We start from the raw sequence: 27,214 nt of genomic DNA, 5'->3' as shown, positions 1-27,214 counted from the left end.
GTTTTTTTTATTTTTTATAAAAATGTAAAATAAGCAATAAATATCGTTCACCTTCACAATTGTGTCCCACTTGTTGTTGATTCTTCACCATAAAATTAAAATTTTTATCTTTATGTTTGAAGCCTGAAATGTGGGAAAAGGTTGAAAAACCCAAGGGGGCCGAATACTTTCGCAAGGCACTGTATATATATGTATATGAAATTGAAAAATCATGTTTGAATTGCTATATATTTTTTTAAAGGCGTTTTCTTTTCACATAAAGAAACCTTCTCTCTGTCCTTGCATTGAGTTGCCAAACCTCTTACCTTAATTTTGCATTCTTGGCTACCCTTTAAGGCAGCATTACACGCTACGATTTATCTGATGATATGTCGTCGGGGTCACGTATTCCGTGACGTACTTCCGTCATCGTTAGCGACGTCGTTGCGTGTGACACCTACGTGCGACTCGGAACGATCGCAAATAAGTTGAAAATCGTTGATCGTTGACACATCGTTCACTTTCAAAATACTGTTCATCGTTTGAAACGCAGCAGACATATTGGTACGTTTGACACCCTGCCAACGACGAACAACATCCACAAGACCGCCTTGGGCAAACAATATATCGCTGAACGATTTTGCGTCGCTTGTGAGATCGTTACGTATGACCGCTAATAAACGACCTATGTGCTATCTCGGCAAATCGTAACTATGATCTGGGCGTGTCACATCGCTAATGAGATCGTCAGACATATCGTAGCGTGTAAAGCAGCCTTTAGGCCCCTGCATCCTTGTGATCTGTTTCTTGTTTATAATCTGAATTCTCCCTATGTGCCTCAAGACTACATTTCCCAAGAACAAGTGTGCCCTTGCTGCTCTGCCAAATCTGTATCCACCCCACAGTTCCCTCACCTCCACATTCAGTGGTGGGACACTCTACCTTAAAAAACACCATCTTGATATATTCTCAAGATGGATGTCACTGTCTCTCTTCTTGTAGTCCACCCACTTCTCCTCTTATGCACTATCTTGACACACTCCACAGTCTCAAGATTACTGAATTGAAACTTTATTGTGCAAAGAAGAATAATGTTGCTCTTACTTAAATTAGATTCAAGCAGACTCAACTGAAGCAATGTATTATATACTGGATAAATCTATGAACCCTGCACTGTTTCTGTGGGTTCTGTGCTTCCTGCTAGGTCTGACAACATGCACAGTTCAAGCAAAACAATGTCACCCAGCTGTCAGAGCTACGTGATTGTGGGTAGTATGTCTGCAATGACTGCATATGTTGCGGACGGGGGCCAGACCACTGCAAGGGGGCGCTCGGATCCGGGTTCATTACTGTGGCTCGAGTGGCAGCTGGACCCGGGCTCGTGCAGCCGTCCTTCCTCACAACCGTAGAAAGGGTGTATTTACAGGGGAAGAGTTTGTCAGTGATGCCACCCGTGGGTTGCGGTGAGAGTTGGTAGTGTCGCGGGCGGAGGGGCCGCGCTCGCTACGCTCGAGTCTGGGGCTGTTGCTGCTCGGTGGCTTGAGCGATGGGCCAGAACCGGGGACTCGAGCAGCGCTCCTCGCCCCCGAGTGAAAAGGGGGGTGTTGGGTGGTTTTTGGGGAGATAGTTCATGACGCCACCCACGGGTCGTGGTGATAGTGGGCACCACCGCTGATAGTGACGGGTCTCCCGGGAGCGATGACGGGGAGCAGCTAGGTGTTAACCCCTCCGTGGGTAGGGGTTGGTGATCCCGGGGCCCGGTAGTAGATGGGGAGGCTAGATGGCCGGGGTGCAGGGTTGCAGGGGCAGCGCGGCGCTGTGCTGGATGGCACTGTTGTACTCACTCAGGCACAGATTCACAGAGTCTCTGGTAAACCAAACGGCTGGATGGACGGGTCCCGCAGCCGGCTGCAGTGTCTTTGCTCTCCCCGGACAGGTTGATGGTGGCTGTCTTTCCCTGCAACGTTGTAGAATGTATTGACTCCGATGGTTTCCCACTGGTAGTCCGCTCCCCGGCGTGTATGTACCAAAGGAGCCCGTTTTGCCCGCAGGCGCTGGCCCTTGGATCTCTAGCCTCTGGCGGTGGCTTTTTATCCTCAATGTGTGGACTGTTGCCTTCTGTCGGGTCTTGGGTGTGAGGGAACCCCTGGGGTCCCGGTCACTATCGGATTTGACCTTTTCGGCGGCTCCTAGCCTGGTCGGGGTCTGATGGCCCTGCCTTTGTGCTTGGTACAGATCTGCTCCCCGGCTCGGTACCGGCGGGCCACCGCCATCCCCGGTTCTATAGTTCCGCTGACCTGCACCCACTCCTGCAGACGGCCACCACCATCTGCCGACCTTGCTGTACGTGCCTGGGCTCCTACCCAGACACCAACAGTTTTCCTCCTGTCACTTTCAACTCCCAATGGCCACCGCCGTCCCCGGTTCTACGGTTCCGCTGACCTGCACCCACTCCTGCAGACGGCCACCACCATCTGCCGACTTTGCTGTACGTGCCTGGGCTCCTACCCAGACACCAACAGTTTTCCTCTTGTCACTTTCAACTCCCAACTGAACTCACTGCTTTTTTCCGCCTCCAGGCCTGTGAACTCCTCGGTGGGTGGGGCCAACCGCCTGGCTCCGCCCCACCTGGTGTGGACATCAAGCTTGGAGGGAGGCAACAAGGATTTTGTTTGACTGTTGCTTCCTAACCAGGGGAGGGGGTGTGTGTGTGTGTTGTGTTGTGACTACCTGGCTAGTCCAGGGCGTCACATTACCCTTTGGTGAAATGCAGACCGTCCGCGGGCTGCCCGTCCATCACCGGTTTTATTTCTGAAAAATATAATTTAAACATGGGAAAAACATATAACATTAAGCATACTTTGAATTCTTCCCTTACGGGAGGCTTTTCTCTTAAACGTTACTAACGGTATCAAACATTTTTATTAACAACGGACGGGTCCATGTTCCTCCGCTCCCCCACCCAAGCAACCTACACCTTGATGCTGCCCCTAAGAAACAGGCAGCACCCCTTTACCACAGTCCTGGTCTAGGTCACCCGAGCGGGAACGGGTACGGTGTCTCGCACCCGGCTGTCATTTCAGGGGACCCCACGTCCAGGCTGACCCCTGGAGGATGGTCACCGGTCTTGGTGGTGACCGGACCCCAGCCTGCTCCACTGCGGGTCCCTCCTCCAATAAGCCTCTCCGGAGGCAGCAACGGAATACGGCCCAACAAATTATTTACAAGGCCACAAGTTCGTGGTTGGCCTGCAAGTTCTCGGCCTTGTCTCTGGAAGGGGGTTAGTGGGAACACATAAAGTCCCCACGGGGACAACTTTCCTTTTTACGGACGGCAATCAGGTGAGGTATTCGGATGATCAGTGTTCATTCATTCAAGTATTTACACAATCAGCATGCTGCACCCCTAGATGGTAGTTTCCCTATACCTAAGCGGGGGCCTACCTAGGTTGGGGAGTGTGGACCTTCGGAGCCCAATGTCGTTAGTAGCGGGCGATGGGACAGAGGAGACAACCAGTTCCTCTTCCCGTATGACAGGTATGGCGGGCGGAGATCTACTGGGGTGTGGTATAGGTGCATCCCTGGGCGTTGGTCCAAGCGGCTCACTGGCGGAGGTTTCCGTTTCCATTTCTTCCACGGATTGTGGGAACATTATCACCGGAACAAGCACCGCACCGTTCTGCATAGGCCAGTCTGCTGGAAAGTCACCCATCACTGTGTGGATCACCTCTTTCTTCTTTTCCCCATTCAGTAGGGGAACCGGAACTTCGTTTGCTAATCTCAAGGGGTGTGGGCACCTCTTCAGGTGGTCCTTGGAAACGGTAGTCGAGGTCTTCCCCTGATCACGACTAATCAGATAAGTCTTCTCGTTCCCCCATCCAGTGGGCTGTATGACGTACGGGGTTTTCTCTCACTGGTCATCAAGCTTATGGGTTCTTCTCTTCCGTTTCAGCAGTACATCCCCAGGCTCAAAGGGAACGGCCGGAGCCCGCTTGTTGAAGCGCTGTTCCTGTTTTTCTCGGCTCTGACGCAGATTCTTCTCCACATATTCCTGGACCCGTCGGTACTGCGCTTGCCGCCGGTATCCCAGTCTGCAGTCGAAGGGAGGGCCTCTGGAACTACCAAGTCCATTTCCAGGTCCACCGGCAGCCGGTCCGGTCGGGCTCTCATCAGATACGCCGGTGTGCATTTGGTAGAACCACAGGGGATGTTAATATACATGTCTACCAGGTTAGGCAGCTTCTCCGGCCACAAGGTTCGCTCTTCCAAGGGTAGTATCTTGAGGAGATCCAGAACCAGGTGGTTTATCTTCTCACACATCCCATTAGTTTGGGCATGGTATGGCGTGGTCCTGATTTTCTTGCAACCGTATAATTGGCAAAACTCTTGAAACACCTCTGCTTCTAAGGCCGAACCCTGGTCCGTAAGCACCCTTTCGGGGTATCCGTGCAGTCGACAAAAGTAGGCCTGGAATGCTCTAGCTGCAGTACGGCAGATCAGATCTTTGACTGGAACAACCACCATGAATCTTGAGTAGTGGTTTACGATGGTCAAGGCATAGGTGTACCCACTTCGGCTAGGTGTGAGCTTGACGTGGTCCAGAGCGACCAACTCCAGCGGTTGATGGGTAATGATTGGTCGTAGAGGGGCCTTCTGGCTGGCTTCGTCCCTTCTTCTTAGTGTACAGGGACCACACTCTCGGCACCAGGCCTCTACAGACTCCCGCATCCCACTCCAATAGAACTGCTCTCTCAACAGCATCTCCAGCTTCTTCCAACCAAAGTGCCTGGCACCGTCATGGTAAGCTTGTAGCACTTTGGGCACATTGACCTGAGGAACCACCAGGCGAACCTTCTCATGAGTCTTTGGGTTGATCAGTTCCCGATACAGCTTCCCTTGATGTAGGCACAGCCGGGCCCTTTCCTTCCATAGCCGCTGGGCTTCTGGGAGAGCAGCAGGGTCCATTCTGGAGGAACCCCATTCAATCATGGTCTTGACCAACTGGACAGCAGGCGTCTGATCTTGAGCTTCTTGCCATCCCTGACTTGGTAACGGGTCCAGGTTCACCTGTTGCTGACTGACGCAGGGCTTGTCAGCCAGTGGCCAGTGGAACGCTGGTAACTCGATTTCTTCAAGGTCATCATCTTCTGCCCCTTCATCAAGTAGGTGTGGCATTCGGGATAACGCGTCCGCGTTCGTGTTCTTGCGGCCGGCTCGGTATTTGATAGTAAAGTCGTAGTTAGACAGCCGAGCCACCCACCTTTGTTCTAAAGCGCCCAGCTTGGCCGTATCTAGGTGGGTCAACGGATTATTGTCCGTGTAGGCAGTGAATTTTGCCGCAGCAAGGTAATGCTTAAACCTTTCGGTGATTGCCCACACCAGGGCCAAGAGCTCAAGCCTGAAGGAGCTGTAATTCTCAGGGATTCTTTCCGCGGGTCTGAGTTTCCTGCTGGCGTAGGTGATCACTTTCTCCTTCCCGTCCTTGACCTGGGACAAGACTGCCCCTAGGCCCACATTGCTGGCGTCGGTGTAGAGGACGAACGGGAGGCCGTAATCGTGGTACGCCAGAATTTCTTCCCCAGTCAAGGCCGACTTCAGCTGGTGAAAGGACTTCTCATGCGTCTCTTCCCACACAAACGGGGGTCCAGGGGCTCTGCCACCCTTGGTCTGTCCCACGAGGAGGTCTTGCATAGGTGCAGCCTTCTTTGTGTACCCCTTGATGAAGCGCCAGTAATAGCCCACCAGGCCCAGGAACTGCTTCACCTCTCTCACTGTGGTTGGACACGGCCAGTCCTGTATAGCGGTGATCTTCTCGGGGTCTTAGGCGACACCCTCTGCACTCACCACGTGTCCCAGATACTGCACTTTGGGCTTCAACAGGTGGCACTTGGAAGGCTTCAGCTTCATCCCGTATTTGGCAAGGGACGCGAATACTTCAGCCAGGTGCCCTAGGTGAGCCTCGTACGTCTGGGAATACACGATCACGTCATCCAAATATAGCAAGACGGTCTCGAAATTGAGATGTCCGAGGCAGCACTCCATGAGTCGTTGGAAGGTCCCAGGGGCGTTGCACAGCCCAAACGTAATGCTGTTGAACTCGCAGAGTCCCATGGGGGTGGCAAATGCAGTCTTCTCACGATCTTCTGGTGCAACCACCACCTGCCAGTACCCACTGGTAAGGTCAAGGGTAGAGAAATAGTTAGCAGTTTTCAGCGCAGCTAGCAACTCTTCAATACGGGGGAGAGGATAGGCATCTTTATGCGTTATTTGATTGATCTTCCAGTAATCCACACACATTCTCATGGTGCCATCCTTCTTCTTCACCAGCACCAGTGGAGCTGCCCAGGGACTACAACTATCCCGTATGACCCCTGCCTCCTTCATGTTCCTCAACATGTCCTTAGCGCATTGATAGTGTGCTGGTGGGATTGGCCTATACCTCTCCTTGATGGGTGGATGTATGCCTGTGGGGATATGGTGTTGAACCCCTTTAATCCTCCCGAAGTCTAGCGGGTGTTTGCTGAAAACCTGCTCATACTCCTGTACTACCCTTTATACCCCCTCTTTGTGATGCGTAGGTGTCGCTTCAGTGCCTGGCACCACTCCTCCGACTGTTCGAGGGGTGCGCCACTATTTCTGGGGGATGCAAAGGTAGGAGGGGTGGCTTCATGTACGGCGTGGGGATTTATGGTGAGCAGCTTGGCAAAGGTGGCGTAGCGGGGAAATCTAACCTCTTCCTCCCCACAATTCAGCACTCTCCCCTTTTTGACGTCAATCACCCCTCTGGCCGCCATCACCGTGGGCCAGTGCTCTGAAGGCGTGGGCTCAACCATCGCCAGGTAATCGTGCCCCTGGGGGCCTACTGCTGCCCTGCACCAAATCATCATTTCGCTTCTTGGTGGCACTACCAAGGGGGCCACATCCATCACGCTTACTCCACCAATCTCTCCACCCGTCAAATTCACTTGCTGCCGATGTAGGAGGGCCCGGATCTCACGCTGTACTGCCCTCTGTTGGCCTCCTCCTGCAGTGGCGGCCAACTGCTGCAACAAACTCAGCACCTCACCCATACAATGCTCCAGCACATTAGTCCCTAAAATTACTTTTGGGTTATGGTCACTGGGTTCATTCAGCACCACAATCATCCCTTGGTGTTTTAGCTCCGTACGTCCCACGGTCAGGGCCAATTCTTTGTAGCCCACCTGGGTCATAGGGAGCCCATTGGCTGCAACAATGGTCAGGCTGTCATCAGGGGGGGCAAGTTCACCATTACCCCAATACTGCTGGTACAATGTATATGGCATAGTGGTTACCTGTGATCCTGTGTCCAATAGGGCCATGGTCGGGACGCCGTCCACCACCAGGGGAATGATGGGGCGGGCTCCAACGTACCGGTCTTACCAATCGGGGGGGTCATTGGGGTCTACTACTGAGGATTGGCCCTTGGCCCCAGGGGTTGCTCGTTTAACGGGCATCGCCTGGAGTAGTGGCCAGGCTTGTTGCACCTGTAACAAATAGGAGGCACATACCGCGAGTCGTTGGTCCTTCTCCGCTGCATCCAGGGTACGTCCTCCGGGCTGTCGGCGAGCTGGATCTACCCTGGGGGCTTGACTCTCGTCGGAAGCTGGAGTGCGGCGAGGATCTTGGCTAGGTCTCCATCCATGCGGTGGACCCCAACCCTTGCAGGAATTGTTCTACTAGCATCTTATTGCTGTCCACATCGTTAATGGTGTCCACCCGCTTCAGCGCATGGAGGGCTGTTTGCAGGCGCAAGGCATAGTCTCGTATATTAACCGCAGGCCGCTGTCGGCACTGATAAAACTGCATCCGCAATTCTGCTTCCGTGCGGGTCTCAAAAGTGGTTTGGAGTTTCTCAAAAATGGTAATCACTGAGGCCCGGTCCGCGTCGGTCCAGGTCTCCGTCTCCTGCTCAGCCGCGCTGGTTAGCTGCCCTAATACTACCGCCGCCCGTTGCCTGCCAGTCAGGGCATACAAATCGAGGACTGGGCTAATCTTTTTACGGAACGCTTGCAAAGCATCTATCTTCCCATCGTATTGCGGTAGCCAGGCAGCACCAGGTACATAGGGCAGGGCGATCGGCATTACCTGGGCGACCGCTGGGCCCGCGGCCTCCCCCGCTCTTGCGGGAGCAAGGGCCGGCCCATTTCCATTTTCGGGCGCCACCGCGGCGGCGACTGCCGCTCCTTCGACTGCTCCGTCAGGCGCAGACATCTTTTTCCCGTCCCCCTTGGTTCTTTCCAGCACTTTCTTCTGCTGGGGCGGGGCTTCACTTTCATGCCCTCCCTGCTCGGGGAAGACGGCTCGAGCGGGAAATCTTCACGCCCAAGATGGCGGAACTTCACATTTTTCGGCAGACGCCGCCGGCGGGGACTGCAAGGTGCACTTCTACCGGTAGGTAGATTGGTTCTAATCCTGTTCGTGACGCCAAGTTGTCGCAGGCGGGGGGGCCGCGCTCGCTACGCTCGGGTCCGGGGCTGTTGTTGCTTGGTGGCTCGAGCGGTGGGCCGGACCCGGGGACTCGAGCAGCGCTCCTCGCCCCCGAGTGAAAAGGGAGGTGTTTGGTGGTTTTTGGGTAGATAGTTCGTGACGCCACCCACGGGTCATGGTGATAGTGGGCACCACCGCTGCTAGTGACGGGTCTCCCGGGAGCGATGATGGGGAGCAGCTAAGTGTTAACCCCTCCGTGGGTAGGGGTCGGTGATCCCGGGGCCCGGTAGTAGACGGGGAGGCTGGATGGCTGGGGTGCAGGGTTGCAGGGGCAGCGCGGCGCTGTGCCGGATGGCACTGTTGTACTCACTCAGGCATAGATTCACAGAGTCTCTGGTAAACCAAACGGCTGGATGGACGGGTCCCGCAGCCGGCTGCAGTGTCTTTGCTCTCCCCGGACAGCTTGATGGTTTCCCACTGGTAGTCCGCTCTTCGGCGTGTATGTACCGAAGGATCCCGTTTTGCCCGCAGGCGCTGGCCCTTGGATCTCTAGCCTCTGGCGGTGGCTTTTTATCCTCAATGTGTGGACTGTTGCCTTCTGTCGGGTCTTGGGTGTGAGGGAACCCCTTCCCGGTCACTATCGGATTTGACCTTTTCAGCGGCTTCTAGCCTGGTCGGGGTCTGATGGCCCTGCCTTTGTGCTTGGTACAGATCTGCTCCCTGGCTCGGTACCGGCGGGCCACCGCCCGTCCACGGTCCTACGGTTCCGCTGACCTGCACCCACTCCTGCAGACGGCCACCACCATCTGCCGATTTTGCTGTACGTGCCTGAGCTCCTACCCAGACACCAACAGTTTTCCTCCTGTCACTTTCAACTCCCAACTGAACTCACTACTTTTTCCCGCCTCCAGGCCTGTGAACTCCTCGGTGGGTGGGGCCAACCGCCTGGCTCTGCCCCACCTGGTGTGGACATCAAGCTTGGAGGACGGCAACAAGGATTTTGTTTGACTGTTGTTGCCTAACCAGGGGAGGGTGTGTGTGTGTGTTGTGTTTGTGACTACCTGGCTAGTCCAGGGCATCACAGTAGCACCGCCGCTGCCTGGATATGGGCTGCCCGGGGGTGATGGAGTGGGGCAGCAGGATGGTATCCCCTCCACGGGTAGGGGAGGTGTAGTCCCGGGGCTCAGGTAAATGGGGAGATATGCTGCGGAAAGTCATGTAGGGCTGGACCGGGCAAGAATGGTGTACTCACAGTTCCAAGGAAAGTCACACAGAGTACAGTAGTAAACCAAATTGCAGAGTGACCTGTAACCTCCGGCTGTTGTATTCGAGTCCCACACCCTGGTACAGCAAACAGGGGTCCCTTCCTCCTGCACTCAGTGTTTGTCTTCAACAGGACAACTCCGCTTGAAATAGTGGAAGTTCACTCCCGGTAACTTTGTATGTTGGGAGCTGTGGCCCGCGATATCGGACCCTTGGGATCTCTGTGGGTTCTGACAGCCACCCTATGGTGGGACAAGACATAAAAACTTGCCCTCGGCTGGCTAATTGACAAGGAGCTTGCCACCTTCCTCGCCCTAGGGTCCAGGCACCCCGTCTGTGCACGGCCTCCGGACTGGATTTCCGCTGTCGGCACCGGCGGGCTACAACCCTGCCCCAGTCCACTTAAGGTCTCCCACGACCGGATCTCCGTCGCCTGTGGTCCTATTTGCCGTCTGCCACCTAGTCAGTAGTCCGGTAGTTCAGGGGCCCCAACCCCTGACTCCGCTGTCACTCCACACTCCTCTCTTCTCGACTGTCAGTACTCAACTCCACTAAACTCAACTGTCTTGTTCCCTCCCAGGACACCTCAGGACCCCTAGGTGGGCACTCCCATCCGCCTCGTCCCGCCCACTGGTGTGTCCCTATTGTCATGGGGAGTGACTAGGCTTTACTGGCTGGTGTTTGTACCTCGGTGTGGGTTGGTGGTATGCCAAGGAGGATGGAGTCCTGCACCTGGAAGATTTGTGCAGTTTCTGTGACAACCTGGTTTTGCCAGGGTGTCACACATACATTCCCCAACATTCTGAATCCTCTGCTTGCTATCAGAGCTTTGTGATTGGAGGGAGTGTGTCTGCCACTACTGCACACTCTCCGAGAATTCTGGATCCTCCTTGTGCTGTCAGATCTGTGTGAGGGTGAGCAGTGTGTCTGTAATGACTGCACACCCTCCCCAGAATTCTGGAACCTCTGCTCACTGTCAGACCTGTTTGAGGGTGAGAAGTTTGTTTGCAATCTCTGCACATTTGTAACAATGTGAAAAGTGCTGTGAGCTGTGCTGTAAATCCTAAGAAGTTCCGTTTCTCTGTGTGCGAGTCATCAAGAGTGGAAAGGGCACTAAGATCCAGAGGTTTGTTGCTTGACAAAGGTGGGGGCCTGGTTTAGAGGGAGCAGGCTGGAGAAGATGTGCCTGGACAAACACGGGAAACAGCAGAAGAGATGGTGCGGGCCTGCTGTCAGGAGCTCAGACGGATGTGGAGGACCGTGCTTTAAGAGGTGAAGGTCAGCTGCTGAGTGAGACATTACCCTGGGAATTGAAGAGTGAGAAGAAGCTTCCCCCCTGCTGAGGTAGGCGGTGTACCTTTTCCATCGAAGATGACTCCTGGATGGTGGACTATCATCCCTGTGCTGACAGAACTGTGAGTGGCATGGCCGAGGGCCTTTGAACGCTGTGGAATAGAGAGGACAGATTTGTTTGTGCACATTGTATTCCATTGTTTGGTGCCAAAGACCATGGAAGCAGCTGTGGTCGGGGTCCTCCACAGGCCTGTGATGGACATTGCCAGAGCAAATGGTACCTTCAGTTCAGATATACCTGGGTATACCGTTTGCTTAGAGTATATGCGCACATACTGTGTCTCTGTTTATGTGTTGAAAATAGAAGCAGATAAGTTGTAAATTGGTGTGAAGCCTCAGAGATACCCCTGGAGTCTCACTCAAATGATTTACACCCCCCTGTTGCTGTGCTAGTTATCCAACCTGAGTACTGTTAGGTAAATTTGTTCTGGGTTTGCTGTAAAACATAAATTGAGGAACTCTGAGGCTGACCCACTGACCCACGAATATATCTTATTGTACGGTATTAAAGTGGTAGTGTGTGGGAAGAGTCTGCGTACTGCTTTTTATCTTACATCCCCTTCCCCAACCCTGTCAGTAAAGTCAGTTTGGTTAACTTTCTGCCTGCATCTCTGTCTTGCTGACTCTCTGGATCCATATTGGACCTTTGGGAGTATGTCTGCCATAACTGCACACTCTCCGAGAATTCTAGATCCCCCTCGTGCTCAGACCTGTGTGAGCGCGGGAAGCGTGTCTGCAACCCCAACATTCTTGATTCTCTGTGTGCTGTCAGAGCTGTGTGAGTATGGGAGGTGTATCTGCACTCATTGCACACGATCTCCAGCGTTCTGGATCCTCTGTGCACTGTCAGAGCTGTGAGTGCGGATAGTATCTCACTTATGCTTTGTATGCCAGGGGCACTCTTTTTTAAGGATGAAAGGAAATGCGCAAACATGGCCCCCTATGATCAACAGATTAAACTCACTGACATTACGCATATTCAAGGAGATTAAACATTGTTGTTTTTTATTTGAGCATTATTTTTAATAACAATAAATTACAACAACATTTACACATTTTCTGCTTAATTAAATGTATATTTAATTATGGGAATACCCCTTTAAGTAAGGACCTGGAAGTCACATAAACACGTGACCGCTCAGGAGCAGAATTTAATGAGTAAATTATAAAGTCTCTTTATTTGTCACAGGCTTTTAATAGTTTACCTGTGTGGAAAACTCATATAATTTCATGGAGTCTTTTATGAGAACTTTCTTATTTGGGATGAATCCTCCACAAAGCAGTGCTCATTATTACAGGATTCAAATATTAGCAATTATTACCTTGGATGAGGTTCAAATAGGGGAATTTTACATGGATACAATCAGTAAATGACCTCCTGATCTTTTTCATGTTAGTCTTTTTTAACATCCTAGGAAACATAATTATAATTGTACATTTGGGACAGGGAAAAAAACAACCACGACAAAAGACAAAATATACCTCTTTCAGCTGGGGGAGTCAACTCCAAAAAGCTTCGGCATTTTTCATCTGCAATGTGACAGAAAAAATTAGAAGCACACAAAGCATATCATTCGCTATGTGAAGCAGCTTTCTAAAGAATATTATCATTGCTCAAAAAGTTCATACTTCTTGAAAAGAATAAACAAAATAATCCTCACCCACCCGGACGCCCAGCAGGTCCCCTTTGAAACAATTACCTACTAGCCTCCTCTTCTGTTTCTTGGAGCCATCTTTGACACATCTGAAATGGCCAAAAATGCTATCTTGGCCAATCACTGACTGAGACAGATAACCACTGCGGGACCTATGGTGTCTGCGAGGGTGAGTACATATACAATATCAGTATAGTATGAGGTTACATGTCATGGTTTTGTTTAAGAATTTTGAAGAGGTTTTGGGAAAATTGCAGCTGATATATCCCTCTGAGGAAGCCACGCACACTTTATGTAATGCGTGAGGGCTGCAGCTTCTCCCTCCCACTTATTCTAATTCTTGGTATTACTTTTTGGGCCTTCAAAATATTTTTTGATCTGTTACTACGTGTATTATTTTCAACATACTGTAAGTATTTTTGTCTTTCTATACAAGACGTTTATCTATCATGTATTTTTGTTTTTTCTCTTTTTGTATTGCCAATATTATCATTCTTTATTTTTTAGGGAGTTTGTCTATATCTCCACATTTTATATTTCACGGTGGACAGTGCTTCTCATATACTAAGAATATTTTTCTTCTTATTGATCCTAAAATTGCAACTAAGTCGCCAGATTTTTTCCAGACAACTATCCAAAGGAAATAGGGGATATATATCAATATTAACAAAAGAAAAGCAAAAGTTGAATGCATGATAAAAAAAAGTACATAGCAGACCAAAGAAAACTTAGAAAATACCAAGAGGTAAGGAGAAAATGGGAGGCAAAGAAGTGGAAGAGGAGGTTAGAAGACTTCTGTTTCCACATACTTTAAAGTAGAAGACTTAGGTTCTGCCATCCCTGACTCCTCAGGTTACCTTACCATCATACAACAAAAGTTTGTTTAAAAGAACTGAGAGTCCTTGGTAGTTGATACCTTTTAATCATACAACAGTAACTATCTAAAGTCCAGCAGGTGATGGAGACTTAAGACAAAAAACACGTTAAGGTTGTGTATCGCTAACACAGTCTTCCCCCAGACTACCACAGTAATTTCGTGCAATGAGATATAATCGTGGGTCAGTATGTCAGCCTCAGAGTTCCCGAATTTATGTTTTACAGCTGCTCTTATTCGCAGTCCAGTGGGCAAAGCAAAACAGACAGACAAGATTGAATATAATTAGGTACCTCTAGACCAGTGGTCCTCAACCACTCTAACCTTGACAGCTACATTCAGCTATAAGAGAGGCTTGTGAGTCACCTCCAGCTCTAGCCCAGGGACTGGCGGGCAAATTTTGGCCTGGAGGCCAACCACAAAGCAGTGACCCTCAAGATGCGGCAACTTACCTTTAGTCTGCTTATATCTGGTCGCTACAGTAAAGCAGCAGAGCTAACAGGCTTTCAAAATAATGGTGGCTGGAACATACACTGAACAAAAATATAAACACAACACTTTATTTTTGCTCCCATTTTTCATGAGCTGAACTCCGAGATCTAATCTATCTACACAAAAGGCCTTTTTCTCTCAAATATTCTTCACAAATTTGTCAACATATTTTCCTTTGCGGAGATAATCCATCCACCTCACAGGTGTGACATATCAAGATGCTGATTAGACAGCATGATTATTGCCTTAGGCTGGCCACAATAAAAGGCAATTCTAAAATGTGCAGTTTTATCACACAGCACACTGCCACAAATGTTGCAAGTTTTGAGTGAGCATGCAATTGGCATGATGACTGCAGGAATTGCCATCAGAGCTTTTGCCACTGAATTGGATGTTCATTTGTCTAGCATAAGATGTCTACAAAGGTGTTTCAGAGAATTTGGCAGAAAATCCAACCGGCCTCACAACCACAGACCACATGTAACCACACCAGCCCAGGGACTCAATATCCAGCATCTTCACCTCCAAGATTATCTGAGACCAGCCACAATGCATAATCAAATAATTTCTGAACAAACTGTCAGAAACCATCTCAGGGAAGCTCATCTGCTGCTCATCATCCTCATCGGGGTCTCCACCTGCCTGCAGCTCATCATCATAACCGGGTTGAGTGGGAAAATAGTCACATTTGATGGTGTCTGGCATGTTGGAGAGGTGTTCTCTTCAAGGATGAATCCCACTTTTCACTGTCCAGGGCAGGTGGCAGACTGTGTGTATGGCATTGTGTGGGTGAGATTTTTGCTGATGTCAACATTCCACAGACCACAATCAACAACTTGATCAACTCTATGTAAAGGAGATGTGTTGATAATTTGATCTTACTACAGAATTATAGGAACAGAACTGAGCTTTCTATATATACTGTATATGGAAACAGAACCAAGTTTACTGCATAGATACGGGCACAGAACCAATTTTATTGCAAAGATATGGGTACAGGACTGAGCTTATGGCAAAGATATGGGTTCAATGACAGGAGAAAAGTGGGTTTAAACATCACACCACAACCACAGGAGTCCGGAATATATAAGTAAATCCCTTTTATTTTCACAGGTCTACGCGTTTCAGGGACATGTCTATCCCCTTCATCAGGACGATATACAAGGAATAATACAGCAAGTGTCGATTCGTATTGAATTGATGATGCCCTACAATTTTTTAATTCACTTTTTTTTTCTATCTCGTTCCATTTTCGAGATAAAAATGCTAACTCCGTTGTTTTCCACCAGGTGGCGCTATAGGTGGTTTCATTGCGTAGCGCATGGCTACTGTACTATACCTAGATACCACTTCTATGCATACATGTATATGAGTCGCCCACCACAGCGCCGCAGCAGTCACCTGCAGGACACTGCGGGGACTTCTCTGTAGGGACCCTTCCGGCAACAGGTATGTCAGGTTCACTTTCATAGGACTCATGACGCCACTCTCGGTTTTGCAGTCAGGGTGAGGGGTGACAGCCACTGCAATTTAGCGAGCGTCTGGGGCTGATGGTAATTGCAGTTAGATGGTGTGGCCTCCCGAGAGTGAGGCTGGCCACAGGGACCTGTTTCCCTGTGCGGGCCTGGTCTACCAGGAGTCCCTGTACTCAATCACCTCATTCTTCCTGAGGTGTCTTTCAGGCTGACTGTGTGGCAACCAAACTCCCCCGCCGACAGCCACCACACGTGCAGTGTCTGACTAGTGACACTGTGCACGTCCTCCTTCTGCGACTGAAACTGCGCTTCCTCACTTCAGACTGTTTCACTACTGCCTCCCCTCTGTGCCTGCCACTTCAACCTAGCAACCAGCTTCTCTACCGCACCCCATGAATGGAGATGGAGGCCACGCCCCCTCCTGGGTCTGCCCAGGGGTACCTTCAAGGTATGTGTGAGACCTAGTCACTATGTGTCTGTGTGTCTACACCCTCTTCCAGCCATCAGGATTACCTGTTTGCACTTACCCAGCGTGGGTGCAGTACTCAGTGGTGCTTGACCAGGTCAGGGGCGCCACATTTACACAGACATGCACACATACAGTATGCAGACATACATGCATACAGTATGCACACATACAATACGTAGACATACACACATTCAATATGCAGGCATGCACACACATGCAGATATTCACACATGCCAGGCGCAGATATGCACTCATATAGTACACAGACATGCACACACAGCATGCAGACATGCACACTAGGTACGCAGACATGCTAACATACAGTACGCTGACATACACATGTGGTACGCGGACATGCACATATACAATACGCAGACATTCGCAGACATACAATAAGCATAGATGCACACATGCAGACATGCAAACATACAGTATGCAAATAAGGCCTACAGTGAGCAGCCATGTTTACTAAAGTTACACCCCTCATGCAGATCACAGAATAAGACAAAGCCGGCCCTGCACAGCTGCTTGGGGAGTGGCTTGTGGGGCATTTGTCCCCCAGCCTGCCCCTGCTTCCACCCCTCTCATGGTAGTGACACACAGAGCCCCAACAACCAGCATAATGATTAGAGATGAGCGACCCTGATCGGCAAAGATCAGAAAATGTTAAAATCGGACATCCAAACATTTACCGCAAAAGTCGGCGATCTTAACAAGGATCGGAAAATGGCAAAAAAAATCCTCTCCCTGCCCATTACAGCCATGTCAAATATTGCCATGACTGTGATAGGTCACTGTAAAAAAAGGAAGCAAAAGGGTTAAAGCAGTACATACTTACAGAGACTCCCTGCGGCTGCAGCGCTACTTCCGGGGCCGAAAATTATTCCTCATATATATGTACTGCTTTTTTTTGCTTACTGGCATCTCTGATTGTCTGCAGTCAGACTGCGCCCCCACCCTCACTGACAGCGTCATACTGCTGGTGTAAAATATATAAATGAATTGTAAAAATGTTGTGTGGCTTCCCTATTATTGATACCAGCACAGATAAAGTATACGGCTACAGACTGCAACCCTCAGCCGTACGCTTATGTTGGTTGTGTATCAAAAGAAGAAGAACCACATGCAGCTTTTTTTTTTTATTATTATTATTATTATTATTTAAATAAATAATTTTAAAAACAGCATGCAATTCCGTCTAATTTTGATACCCAGCCAAGATAAAACCCACCAGCTGGGGCTGGTATTCTCAGGCTGGGGAGAGCCATGCTTATTGGGCCCCCCAGCCTAAAAATAGCGGCCTTCAGCCACTCAGAATTGTCACATCAATTAGATGTGACAATCCCAGAACTTTAACTGGCTCTTCCTGATTGCTCTGGGGCGGTGGCAATCGGGGTAATAAGGGGTTAATTGCAGCCTACAGCTGCCACTAAGCCCTAGATTAAAGATGGAGAGGGTCTATGAGACCCCCCCCCCATTACTAATCTGTAAGTGAAAAGAAATAAACACAAACACTGAAAATATCCTTTATTTAAAATAAAATATAAAAAAACCTCTTTCACCACTTTATAATTATTATTATTATTATTTAAATAGATAATTTTAAAAACAGCATGCAATTCCTTCTAATTTTGATACCCAGTCAAGATAAAGATCTTTATTAATCCCCAAAAGACCCAGCTCTGACGTAATCCACATGAGGTCCCGCGACAATTCTAACTCTGCTATATGTGAACTGATAACGGGAGGCCATAGAACATGAGCGCCCAGTGTCAGCTTCAGGCAGACACTGACCCTCATTAATGAACGGTGACATCACTCAGGTTAGTTGCGGTCATAGCTAGAGATTACCACGGCCCTCCACTTTTGACCATAAATAACCTGACCTCAGGGGACCTTCTGAGAGGAGTTCATTGCGGACCCCTGAGGTCAGATTACCTGCAATCATAGGTGGAGGGCTGTGGCAACCTCCAGTTGTAACCACAACTAACCTGAGTGATGTCACTGCGACTCATTTTCTGCCTGAAGTCTACAGCAGGCTGTCATGCTCTATGGCCACGTGCTGTGCCTTCAGATATAGCAGAGATGCAATCATTGTGCGACCTCATAGTGTTCATTACGTCAGACCTGAGTGTTTTGGGGGTTAGAAAATTGGTGAAAGAGGATGGGTTTTTTTTAATAAAGGATTTCTGTGTGTTTGTGTTTATTTCTTTTTACTTATAAGAATAGTGGTGTGGGTGGGTCTTATAGACACCTACCAATCCGATCCTTGGCAAGATCTCTCATCTCTAATAATAATAGTCAAAGCTTTTACACAGAAGACACAGAGGCAGATTACCAAGATTGAGGGCTTCCTAACCTACCTCCATCCAGATCTGCTCTTTTGAGTGGAGCTACTCACAAAAGTCACCATCTGGAGACCTGCTCTTCATAGCTGTTTTCTAGACCTGGTGCTAATGCAACAAGATGGCAGACAGCCGCAAGTGACACATCATATGCAAGCCACATGTGGCTCCTGAGATATAGGTTGAGGACCTCTACTGTAGACATGAAATAACTTGTAGTACAGGTGTCAAAAAGAGTTGCATTCAACATCAATGGCCGATTAACAACTGTTACAGTGTTTAGGCAGGTACTACAAAATTAAGTCATTTTATATGTTAACAGACTAGGAACTGGACCAGAGAGGATGAGTCTCCAGGGGACAATTTCTGGGATTTGCTGCAGGAGAACAATAACTTTAGAGACAGGATGGACAATATTGAAGTAAAACCTGTATTTTGTTGGGTTTGCAGAGACTATTAAATGACAACAATTACAACAGCTATGTTAATTGAACTCCTGGAGTCAAATGAGGCCCTGGTTTTCCCCTCATATATTTAGAGAATCTGTTAAGAAAACAAGGTCAAGACAAGTATATTATACTTGGCAGTAAATGTGGCACCACTGAGGCTTCAGTCGCCAGAGGGCACTGCATCTCACTTAAGGTGTTGTATTCATCCCGGGAGAGGTTAATCGCTGGTGTTTCTAACATTCACAAACCATATACAGTTAGATGCTTTCCCACCGGGGGTATGGCCTGGGGTAGATAGGGGGGTGGCCATCACGAGGCATGGGACTTTCCCTGTCACTAGGACAACCACTTAGGGAGTTGGCACCACTTGGAGAAAAGGTAAGGAACATCTTCACATGTAGGCAGTCAACCCCGGGGACAGCTTGGGGTGAGGTACACAGTTGGGACCTCAGTTCAATCTTCTTTTACCTCACACTTCTGGGAGCACCATAGGACCCACAGATTGGAGCAGGTAGCTCAGCCTGGGTTCTCCACAGCTACACAGGTTTCCAGGGTCTGTGGAAAGTGAAAGAAACACCCGCAGCCCGTTCCACATTCCACATACACCGGGATTGGAGGGACCCCGACCAGAAAGGACTCACAGTGGGAACACCAGTGGTGACATCGAATTGCTCGGGATCGACTGGGACCCATCACGGCGGTGACCGGTACTCCGGGAGTGGCAACCGGGACTGTGAGTAAAGAAACCTTGAACCCACAGAGACTGTGTTCGCCCGTGCTTGCCGGCGCCCCGCACTTCAGCGCCAGTCATCACTACTCCCCTCATCATCCTCCCCGGGGCCCGCTCCACCTGTGGGGAGCAAAACTATCTTTGCTGCTCTAACCATCCGCCCCGGAGGACAGTGACAGCAGCGGCGACTAATCCCTGGCCGCGTACCACAGGTGGCGTCATGAGACAAACATCCTTCTTCATCATTCCCCTCTTTTATTGTACGCCACAGGACCACGAAGCCGGGCAGGGCCACCCGTAACATCTCCAGACCCGACTTCACCGGCACGGTGACGAATAACCGTTAACCCCTTGCCCTGTGGGTGCTACATAAAAATGCACACTTTAGAGTTTGCAACTCTTCATTGGAAATTAGGGGTTGTAAAGTATCCCTTTTCACTGACTATCAGCAAAGGTGACTTCTAAAAGACAAGTTTTATGAACATTTCTGTACAGAAGTAGACTTTTAATTACAGTGCACTGCTATACTATAGATAACCCAATAAGATAGGACTGTCATTGTTTTCCGCAATTGAGAAAAAGCAACAGCATGTCAAGATGATTTGCACTACAAGTCAGAGAACTTGGTGTGACCAGTACTTTGCCATGGGATTCTAACCCTGTGATCACCACTAGAAAGAAGACAATGTCATAGTTATATAGTTATGTAGGTTGAAAAAAGACCTAGGTCCATCTAATTCCCTTCCTCAACCAATTATACATGTCCAAGGACAAACTATTGAAGAGATTGACCATACCAAACCTTATGGTTGGATTATCCCACCTGTATTTGCCAAACATGAGATATTCTTCTATCGCCAAGTCCAGACCTCAACCTGATTGAGCAGGCTGTTTACTTATTGAAAAATTGAAAAATAAACTGAAGGCAGACAGACCCACAAAATGAGTAACAAGGGAAAAAAAAGGCCGCGGAAAAGACCTGGAATATCAACTCAAAGAAGAAAACTCAGTATTTGGTACATAAAGCCACACTAAAGTCAGTAATCTAATATATAAAGCTGAGTGTATGTATGTGTGTGTATGTACAGTATGTCCACTAAAGGAATCCACACTGTCACATTTACAATAACAAAATTCTGCACAGACAACGCATTTTACTCAGGGAACGTCATAGATTATGTTTTGAGGAAAAAATGTAACCCCGTGCTTTACAGTTATTCACCAAAAAAAAACCCCTGCCTCCATTAAAGTCAATGGAGCTGGAAAAGGATCTGTTATTATAGATTCCTTTTATGGACAGAGAAAGAGACACACAGAGAGACCCTTACACAAAAAGAGACACACACATAAAGAGACATACAGACAGAAAGAGACATATACACAGAAAGACACATACACAGAAAGAGACACACAGACAGAAAGAGACACCGAAAGACACACACAGAAAGAGACACAGAGAAAGAAACACACACAGAAAGAGACACATACACAGAAAGACACACTCAGAAAGACACACACAGAAAGACACACACAGAAAGACACACACACACAGAAAGAGATACTCACCAAAAGACACATAGACAGAGAGAGACACACACACACAGAAAGATCTATCCAAAGTAACAGTTAAGGGTGCTTTACACGAGACGATCTATCGTGCAATAGATGGTCGGGGTCACGGTTTTTGTGCCGCACATCCGGCATCACTTGCGACGTCGGGCTGTGTGACACCTCTGAGCGACGCAGTATCGCTCACAAATTGTGAGTCGTGTACTCGTCGCTCGGTTTCATAATCTCGTTTGATTAAAATGGCGCCGGTTGCTCATCGTTCCCGGGGTAGCACTTGCCGCTCCGTGTGACACCCCGGGAACGATGAACAGCAGCTTACCTCCGTCCTGCGGCTCCCGCCGGCTATGCGGAAGGAAGGAGGTGGGCGGGATGTTTACGTCCCGCTCATCTCCGCCCCTCCGCTTCTATTGGCCAGCCGCTGTGTGACGTTGCTGTGACGCCAAACGTCCCTCCCCCTTCAGGAAGAGGATGTTCGTCGCCCACAGCGAGGTCGCTCAGCAGGTAAGTGACGCCCATGACACACAAACGACCGGGGCGGGTACGATCGATCGTGAAATTGCACGATAGATCGTACCGTGTAAAGCAGGCTTTATACTCTAGTAAAGACAAAGAAAAAAAATGGAAGGATGTAAATGGTGAACATAGGAATCTGAATATGCATTACTGCCCAGAAAATCTGAATAAAAATGTTTGAAAACAATGAGTTACTTAGCAAATAAAAATGGCCAAATTTACTTGTGCCAAGTTACCACGCCAAGGTGTAACACTCAATTGGGTCCTAATCTAATTTTACGCCTTGGGTCCAAACTGACCTGTTATATAGGCTAGTAAAGAACCTGCAAAAGAAAAATTAAAACACCTGAAGTAACTGGGAGCAGTGCACAGTCAGACGACAGACACACAGAAACTGGATGTTTGCGGTAATATACTGTATTAGCTGTTTTAACAGTTACCCTGGATATTGTTAGTATATGACAGCTTATATGTCAGTTAATATGATTTCGGTGGTAAGAGGGAGAGTGGGAGAGAGGAAGAGAGGGAGACTTAGTTAATATCCAGGGCAACGCTGGGTACTAAAGCTAGTTATAACTATTTCTCCAATTACTTGAAAACTTGTCATTATGTACAAAATGTCTGTATTTCCTAAACGGCAAATTCAATATTTTTTGGGAAGATCCCTTTATATTAAGACTGTGAATACACACTCTATTCATATATTGATGAGTTTCTTTAAGTCCATTGTCTCTATGCAGAGAAGCTAAATTATAAAAATTCTATGACTCTCCAAATACTTTTGGCTCAAACCATATTTACTGAATAACGTATCTGTGCTCTATTAGAACTCTACACAAATCAAAGCAGCAATAGGCTTAAAATTCTAATAGTTGTAACAACAGAAAAACTACGACTACTGGAAAATGTGCAGTAAAAGGCCTTTTCAATATCCCTCTGGTAGTTCTAGCATTAGAAAGGCACAATATACTTGTACGATGATGACCTTGGATTAAATGCAAGCATCACAATGTAAAGTCTTTGCACACCATCTGCCATGAATATATATGCTCCATCTTTGTACAGCTATAGTTTTCGTCAAGGCTGTACTCTGGGCCATGAATACATTGCTTTATAGACTCACGTCACTGTATCGTGAATGTTAGCTTATATTATGTTCTCTTCATACATATACTTACTTTCTAACGGGATTTTATCTTGACAATAAACTGCTCTACCCTTTCACATTTAAGGGGGCTCCCGGTATAGAATGAAGCTTAACTTTTGATGTATTCTTCAACAGCAGTGATACAGCATACTTGGTTATAGAAAAATCTTAGTCACACAGTAATCTTAAAGGCTGAAGATAACACTAAAGTCAGGACCAATCTAAGTAGTTCCAGAGTCAGCTAAGCCCAAAGCTTTACCCCATCCAAAAGTCCCACTATGGATCTTTAGGATTTTTTACTGCTAGCGTGGCACAGGACTCATGGTAGAGCTCATTTTTTCTTCTCTGAACAATCATTGTCCAAGATTAGCAGAACATTCTGACATTTATTTTTCTTTAAGAAAGGTGTGGTCTGGCACTGAAACGCATTGGTGAATGAAAACAATTGCTTTGACTCTTCTAATCTTTTCCTTTCCGTGACTGTAGCCCACATATAATTTTGGTTGTGTCAAACTGCTATCTGGACAATACTCTCTTCCAGCCACAAGGCTGCAGTTATCAGGCGTCTACAGGTGTTGTGTCCTCACACAACCTTTACCGGTGAGCGCTACATCACTCCACCCTTATTTGTGCCTTTGCAGTAGTTCCCTATATGTGTACCTTTGTCCCATCCAGATGTTGCTAAGCAGTCTGATGGATCTTCATCAGTGAAAATAACTTTACCCCAGTTCTCTACAGTGCAATCCCTGCTTTGCAGTTATTTTCTAAGAGTACATTCAAACGACAGTTCCATTTTTGTGGTCCGCAAAAAACGGACTTGTGTTTCCATGGATGCATCCGTGTGACAACCGTTCCATTCTGTATAAGGTCCGTATGTCATACGTGTGACTTCCATCTTTTTTTGCTGATCGCAAAAAAAACGGAAGTAGCATTACATACTGTCCACAGTATCTGGCCAGATGCTAATCCCCATATAAAGTCTATGGGGAGCAGAAAGCTCTTTGTTCTTCCAGAGCCAGTCGCTCAGTCATTAGGCTCATACATATGCACAGCTTCCCTCGCTCACCAGAGTCTGTAATTGGTTGCAGTCAGACGCGCCCCCATACTAAGTGACAGCTGCCTGACTGCAACCAATCACAGCTGCCGGTGGGCGGGTCTATATCATACAGTAAAATAAATAATTTTAAAAAAAACAGTGTGCGGTCCCCCCCCCCAATTTTGATATCTAGCCAAGATAAAGCGTCTCAGCTGGGGGCTGGTATTCTTAGGCTAGGGAGACCCACATTATTAGGAACCCCCCAGTCTAAAAATATCAGCCAGCAGTCAACCATTAGATGCGACAGTCCCAGGACTTTAACCGGCTTTTCCAGACTGCCCTGGTGCGGTGATAATCAGGGTAATATATGAGGTTGATACCAGTTGTGTAAGGTCACCTGGCATCAAGCCCAGAGGTTATGATGTCACGGCGTCTATGAGAAACCCAACATCACTAACCCAGTCAGTAATAAAAAAAAATAGACAACAAAAAAAAAATTATTTGAAAAAACACTCTGCAACACATCCCCTCTTTCACCAATTTATTGAAAAGAAAAATCATATCCAGGTCCGGTGTAATCCAATAAGGGGGTCCCACGACGATCCATACCATACTCACTGTCCCAGTTAATGAAGAACAGAATGTTCCCCATTGGCTGGGAGAACACTGCAGTGACCTGAGCTAACATCAATAAGTCAGCCCAGGGCACCGCAGGGAACGGCGAGTGCTGACTTCATGAGATTAGCTAGGTACATTACCCGGGTGATGAACGCCACTGTACTTCTGACACCATCGCTTGTCACTGACTTCCATTGTCCACCGCGTTCATAAGCAAAGTATCGCGAGCGGCCTGTGACGTCACTGCTAGTCACAGTCTTGGGCCAACCACGAGATTTGATTTGAGAACACAGCGGGTATGGAAGTCAGTGACAAGCGCTGACTTCAGGAGTTCAGCGGGCTTCATCACAGCAGGTAATGAACTTAACTAACTTCCTGACAGCAGCGCTTGTCATCCCCCCGGCTGCTCGCACTGCTGTGTGATCATTCAAAATGGAGAGGAGAAGGGGTTAATGCCGTGTATCAGCCAAATGACACTGTATAGATGTTGATGAATAAATATATTTCCTTTATTTCATCGGTCTACGCGTTTCGAGGTATAAACCTCTTCCTCAGGACCAGTACATCAACAAAAGCAAAACATTTAGTCATCAACATCTATACAGTGTCATTTGGCTGATGCGCGGCATTAACCCCTTCTCCTCTCCATTTGAAATGATCATCCACGTGGGGCTGCAGCAGACGCCATTATCTTATGCTTATCAGTGGTTGTGACGTTCACAACCTAAATAGGTGAGTGTATATTCCCTATATGCTTTACTTGTCCACCTGGTGTTACACTATCAGCGCTTCTTATTTGTGGATTCGCACTGCTGTGTGGACAGATGCTGACACACTCCTCTGCGAGCAGCTGTGAGGCTGGCATGGGAGAGTGACACAGACTGCAGGGGCACCCGACAGAAGTCACACGAAAGTGCTTCCATGTGGCTTCCAGTGATTTTGTGGACCCATTGACTTATATTGTGTTATGGTCTGCAATTACAGAACAGAATAGGACATTGTGACGCCCCTGGACTATCAGGTTGTCACAGGATATTGTACAATATGCCCTTCCGTGCAATATCCACCTCCTTCTTGGTTATTGGTCCCCAACTACATGGTGTTGCCTACAACAGCTAATTAAAATCCTAGGTACACTCTCCATCACACCCACCAGACACACCAGTGGACGGCCTGAGTGGAATAGGGTCGCCCACTTGGGGGGTTGGTTAGGGGAGGTCAGGAGTGTCAGGAGAGAGTGTGTTGGAAGTGAAGGAGAGAGGAGGTCAGGAGCAGGGCTCATAGGAAGCCATCTAGGTAGCAGACGGTGGTCTGGGCATAGAGGAGCTGGACCCCTGGTCGCAGGGGATCGTGGCAAGGGGCACGGAACTGTTGAGTAGGACAGCCGGCGGCCTTGCACCATCACCAGGCTGGGACCAGGGCACGACGGGGTATGTGGACCCTAGGTCAGGGAGTAGCTTCAGGTAACCTGACAATTTACCCGACAAGAATGGAGCCTTCAAGATCCGTTCTCCACCCGCTCCAAAATCGGGGTACTAGCGCAACAAGGGGGATAGAACTTTCCACAAAAATGGTCCAGGAAATCACAAGCCTGAACCCTGAGAGCAAGCTCCCACACTTAGCCATAGTGGGGAGCGGGACCCGGCAAGTTCTATACTACCGGGACCAACAGAGAAATAAACTTAGTGCCACGAGGCAGGTCACGGATTACCAGGCAGCAACATTGGGGACGGGACCTGAACTAGCTCCCCTCAGCGGCAGCGGTATACAGAACTTTGGTTTAGCCAGTTGTCGGTGTCAGCTTAATGGACTGAGTGAGTACGCAAGTGACCCCTTCACACCCAACGGCACTCCCCAAACACCATCACCGAGTCCTGGGGAATTCCCCCCTACCCGTGGAGGGTTCTAACACCTGGCTGCCTCATTCCATCACCCCCGGGTACTCCCAACTGCAGCAGTGGTACTCCAATTACCACATATCACGGGTGGCGTCACGAACTCTAACACAATCCCCTGTAAATACCCCCTTCATTTGAGTGGCTGCACAACCCCTGCGTCCGGAGATCCCTCGAGCCCCCTCGGATCCAGATCCGAGCAGCTTGGCTGCTGGCACGGGGGTGGCACAACATGTTCCAGAATAACAGAACAGACATACGGCATCCGATGTGTTTTTTTGTAGGAACTGATGCACATGGAAGTGCTTCCGTGTGCCATCCAATCCTACACAAAAGACATTGAAAAGATGGTCATGTCAGTAGGTCCACAAAATAACAGAAACTAAATGTGCGTGCAAGGTGCTGAAGTAAAGTGCGGGGATTGAAGATAAGTGCATAGTTTAAACACAATTTCATAGTTTGACACAAGAACATAGTTTGAATTTATCCTTATACGTTTCCCATTGTTTTGTTCTTTTTTTCTTTGTTTTTCTACTTCACTGTTTATCCCCATTAATAGGTGCTCCATGGATAATGCTACCAGGTGTGTATCTTGTCACATGTATGCATGCCTTGAGCAACCGTTCGAGGGTGAATATGTCTGCACTCGATGCAAGCATGTTGCGTATTTGGAAGCCAAGGTAACTGATCTAAATAAACAGCTTGCAACACTCAGGGGCATTGCAAACCTGGAGAGGAGTTTAGAGCTCACTGAGCTTTCTCTGGCTGGGGCCAGTGATATGGAGGAGGGTGGAGGTGGGGAAGATCAGGACCCAGAGGTAGCTAGCTGGGTAACAGTTAGAAGAAGAGGTAGGGGGAAAAGTGTCAGGGAGCCTAGTCCTGACCTGGCACAACCTAGTAAATAT

The 27,214-nt window shown here is 48.5% G+C and overlaps 1 protein-coding gene across 1 annotated transcript in view; it reads right to left on the bottom strand.

The window, feature by feature from the left end:
* Nucleotides 1–27,214, bottom strand: part of GSG1 (germ cell associated 1) — a 111,728-nt gene that overhangs the window by 61,085 nt on the left and 23,429 nt on the right. Inside the window, exon 3 of the mRNA XM_075321901.1 lies at nucleotides 12,525–12,572. Coding sequence (XP_075178016.1) covers nucleotides 12,525–12,572 — 48 coding nt within the window. The remainder of the gene's footprint in view (nucleotides 1–12,524; nucleotides 12,573–27,214) is intronic.

Source organism: Anomaloglossus baeobatrachus, chromosome 8 (assembly GCF_048569485.1).
Source record: "Anomaloglossus baeobatrachus isolate aAnoBae1 chromosome 8, aAnoBae1.hap1, whole genome shotgun sequence".
NCBI classification, from domain to species: domain Eukaryota; kingdom Metazoa; phylum Chordata; class Amphibia; order Anura; family Aromobatidae; genus Anomaloglossus; species Anomaloglossus baeobatrachus.
The sequence above is the reverse complement of the archived record's forward strand: the minus strand, read 5'-3'. Positions and strand labels throughout refer to the sequence as shown.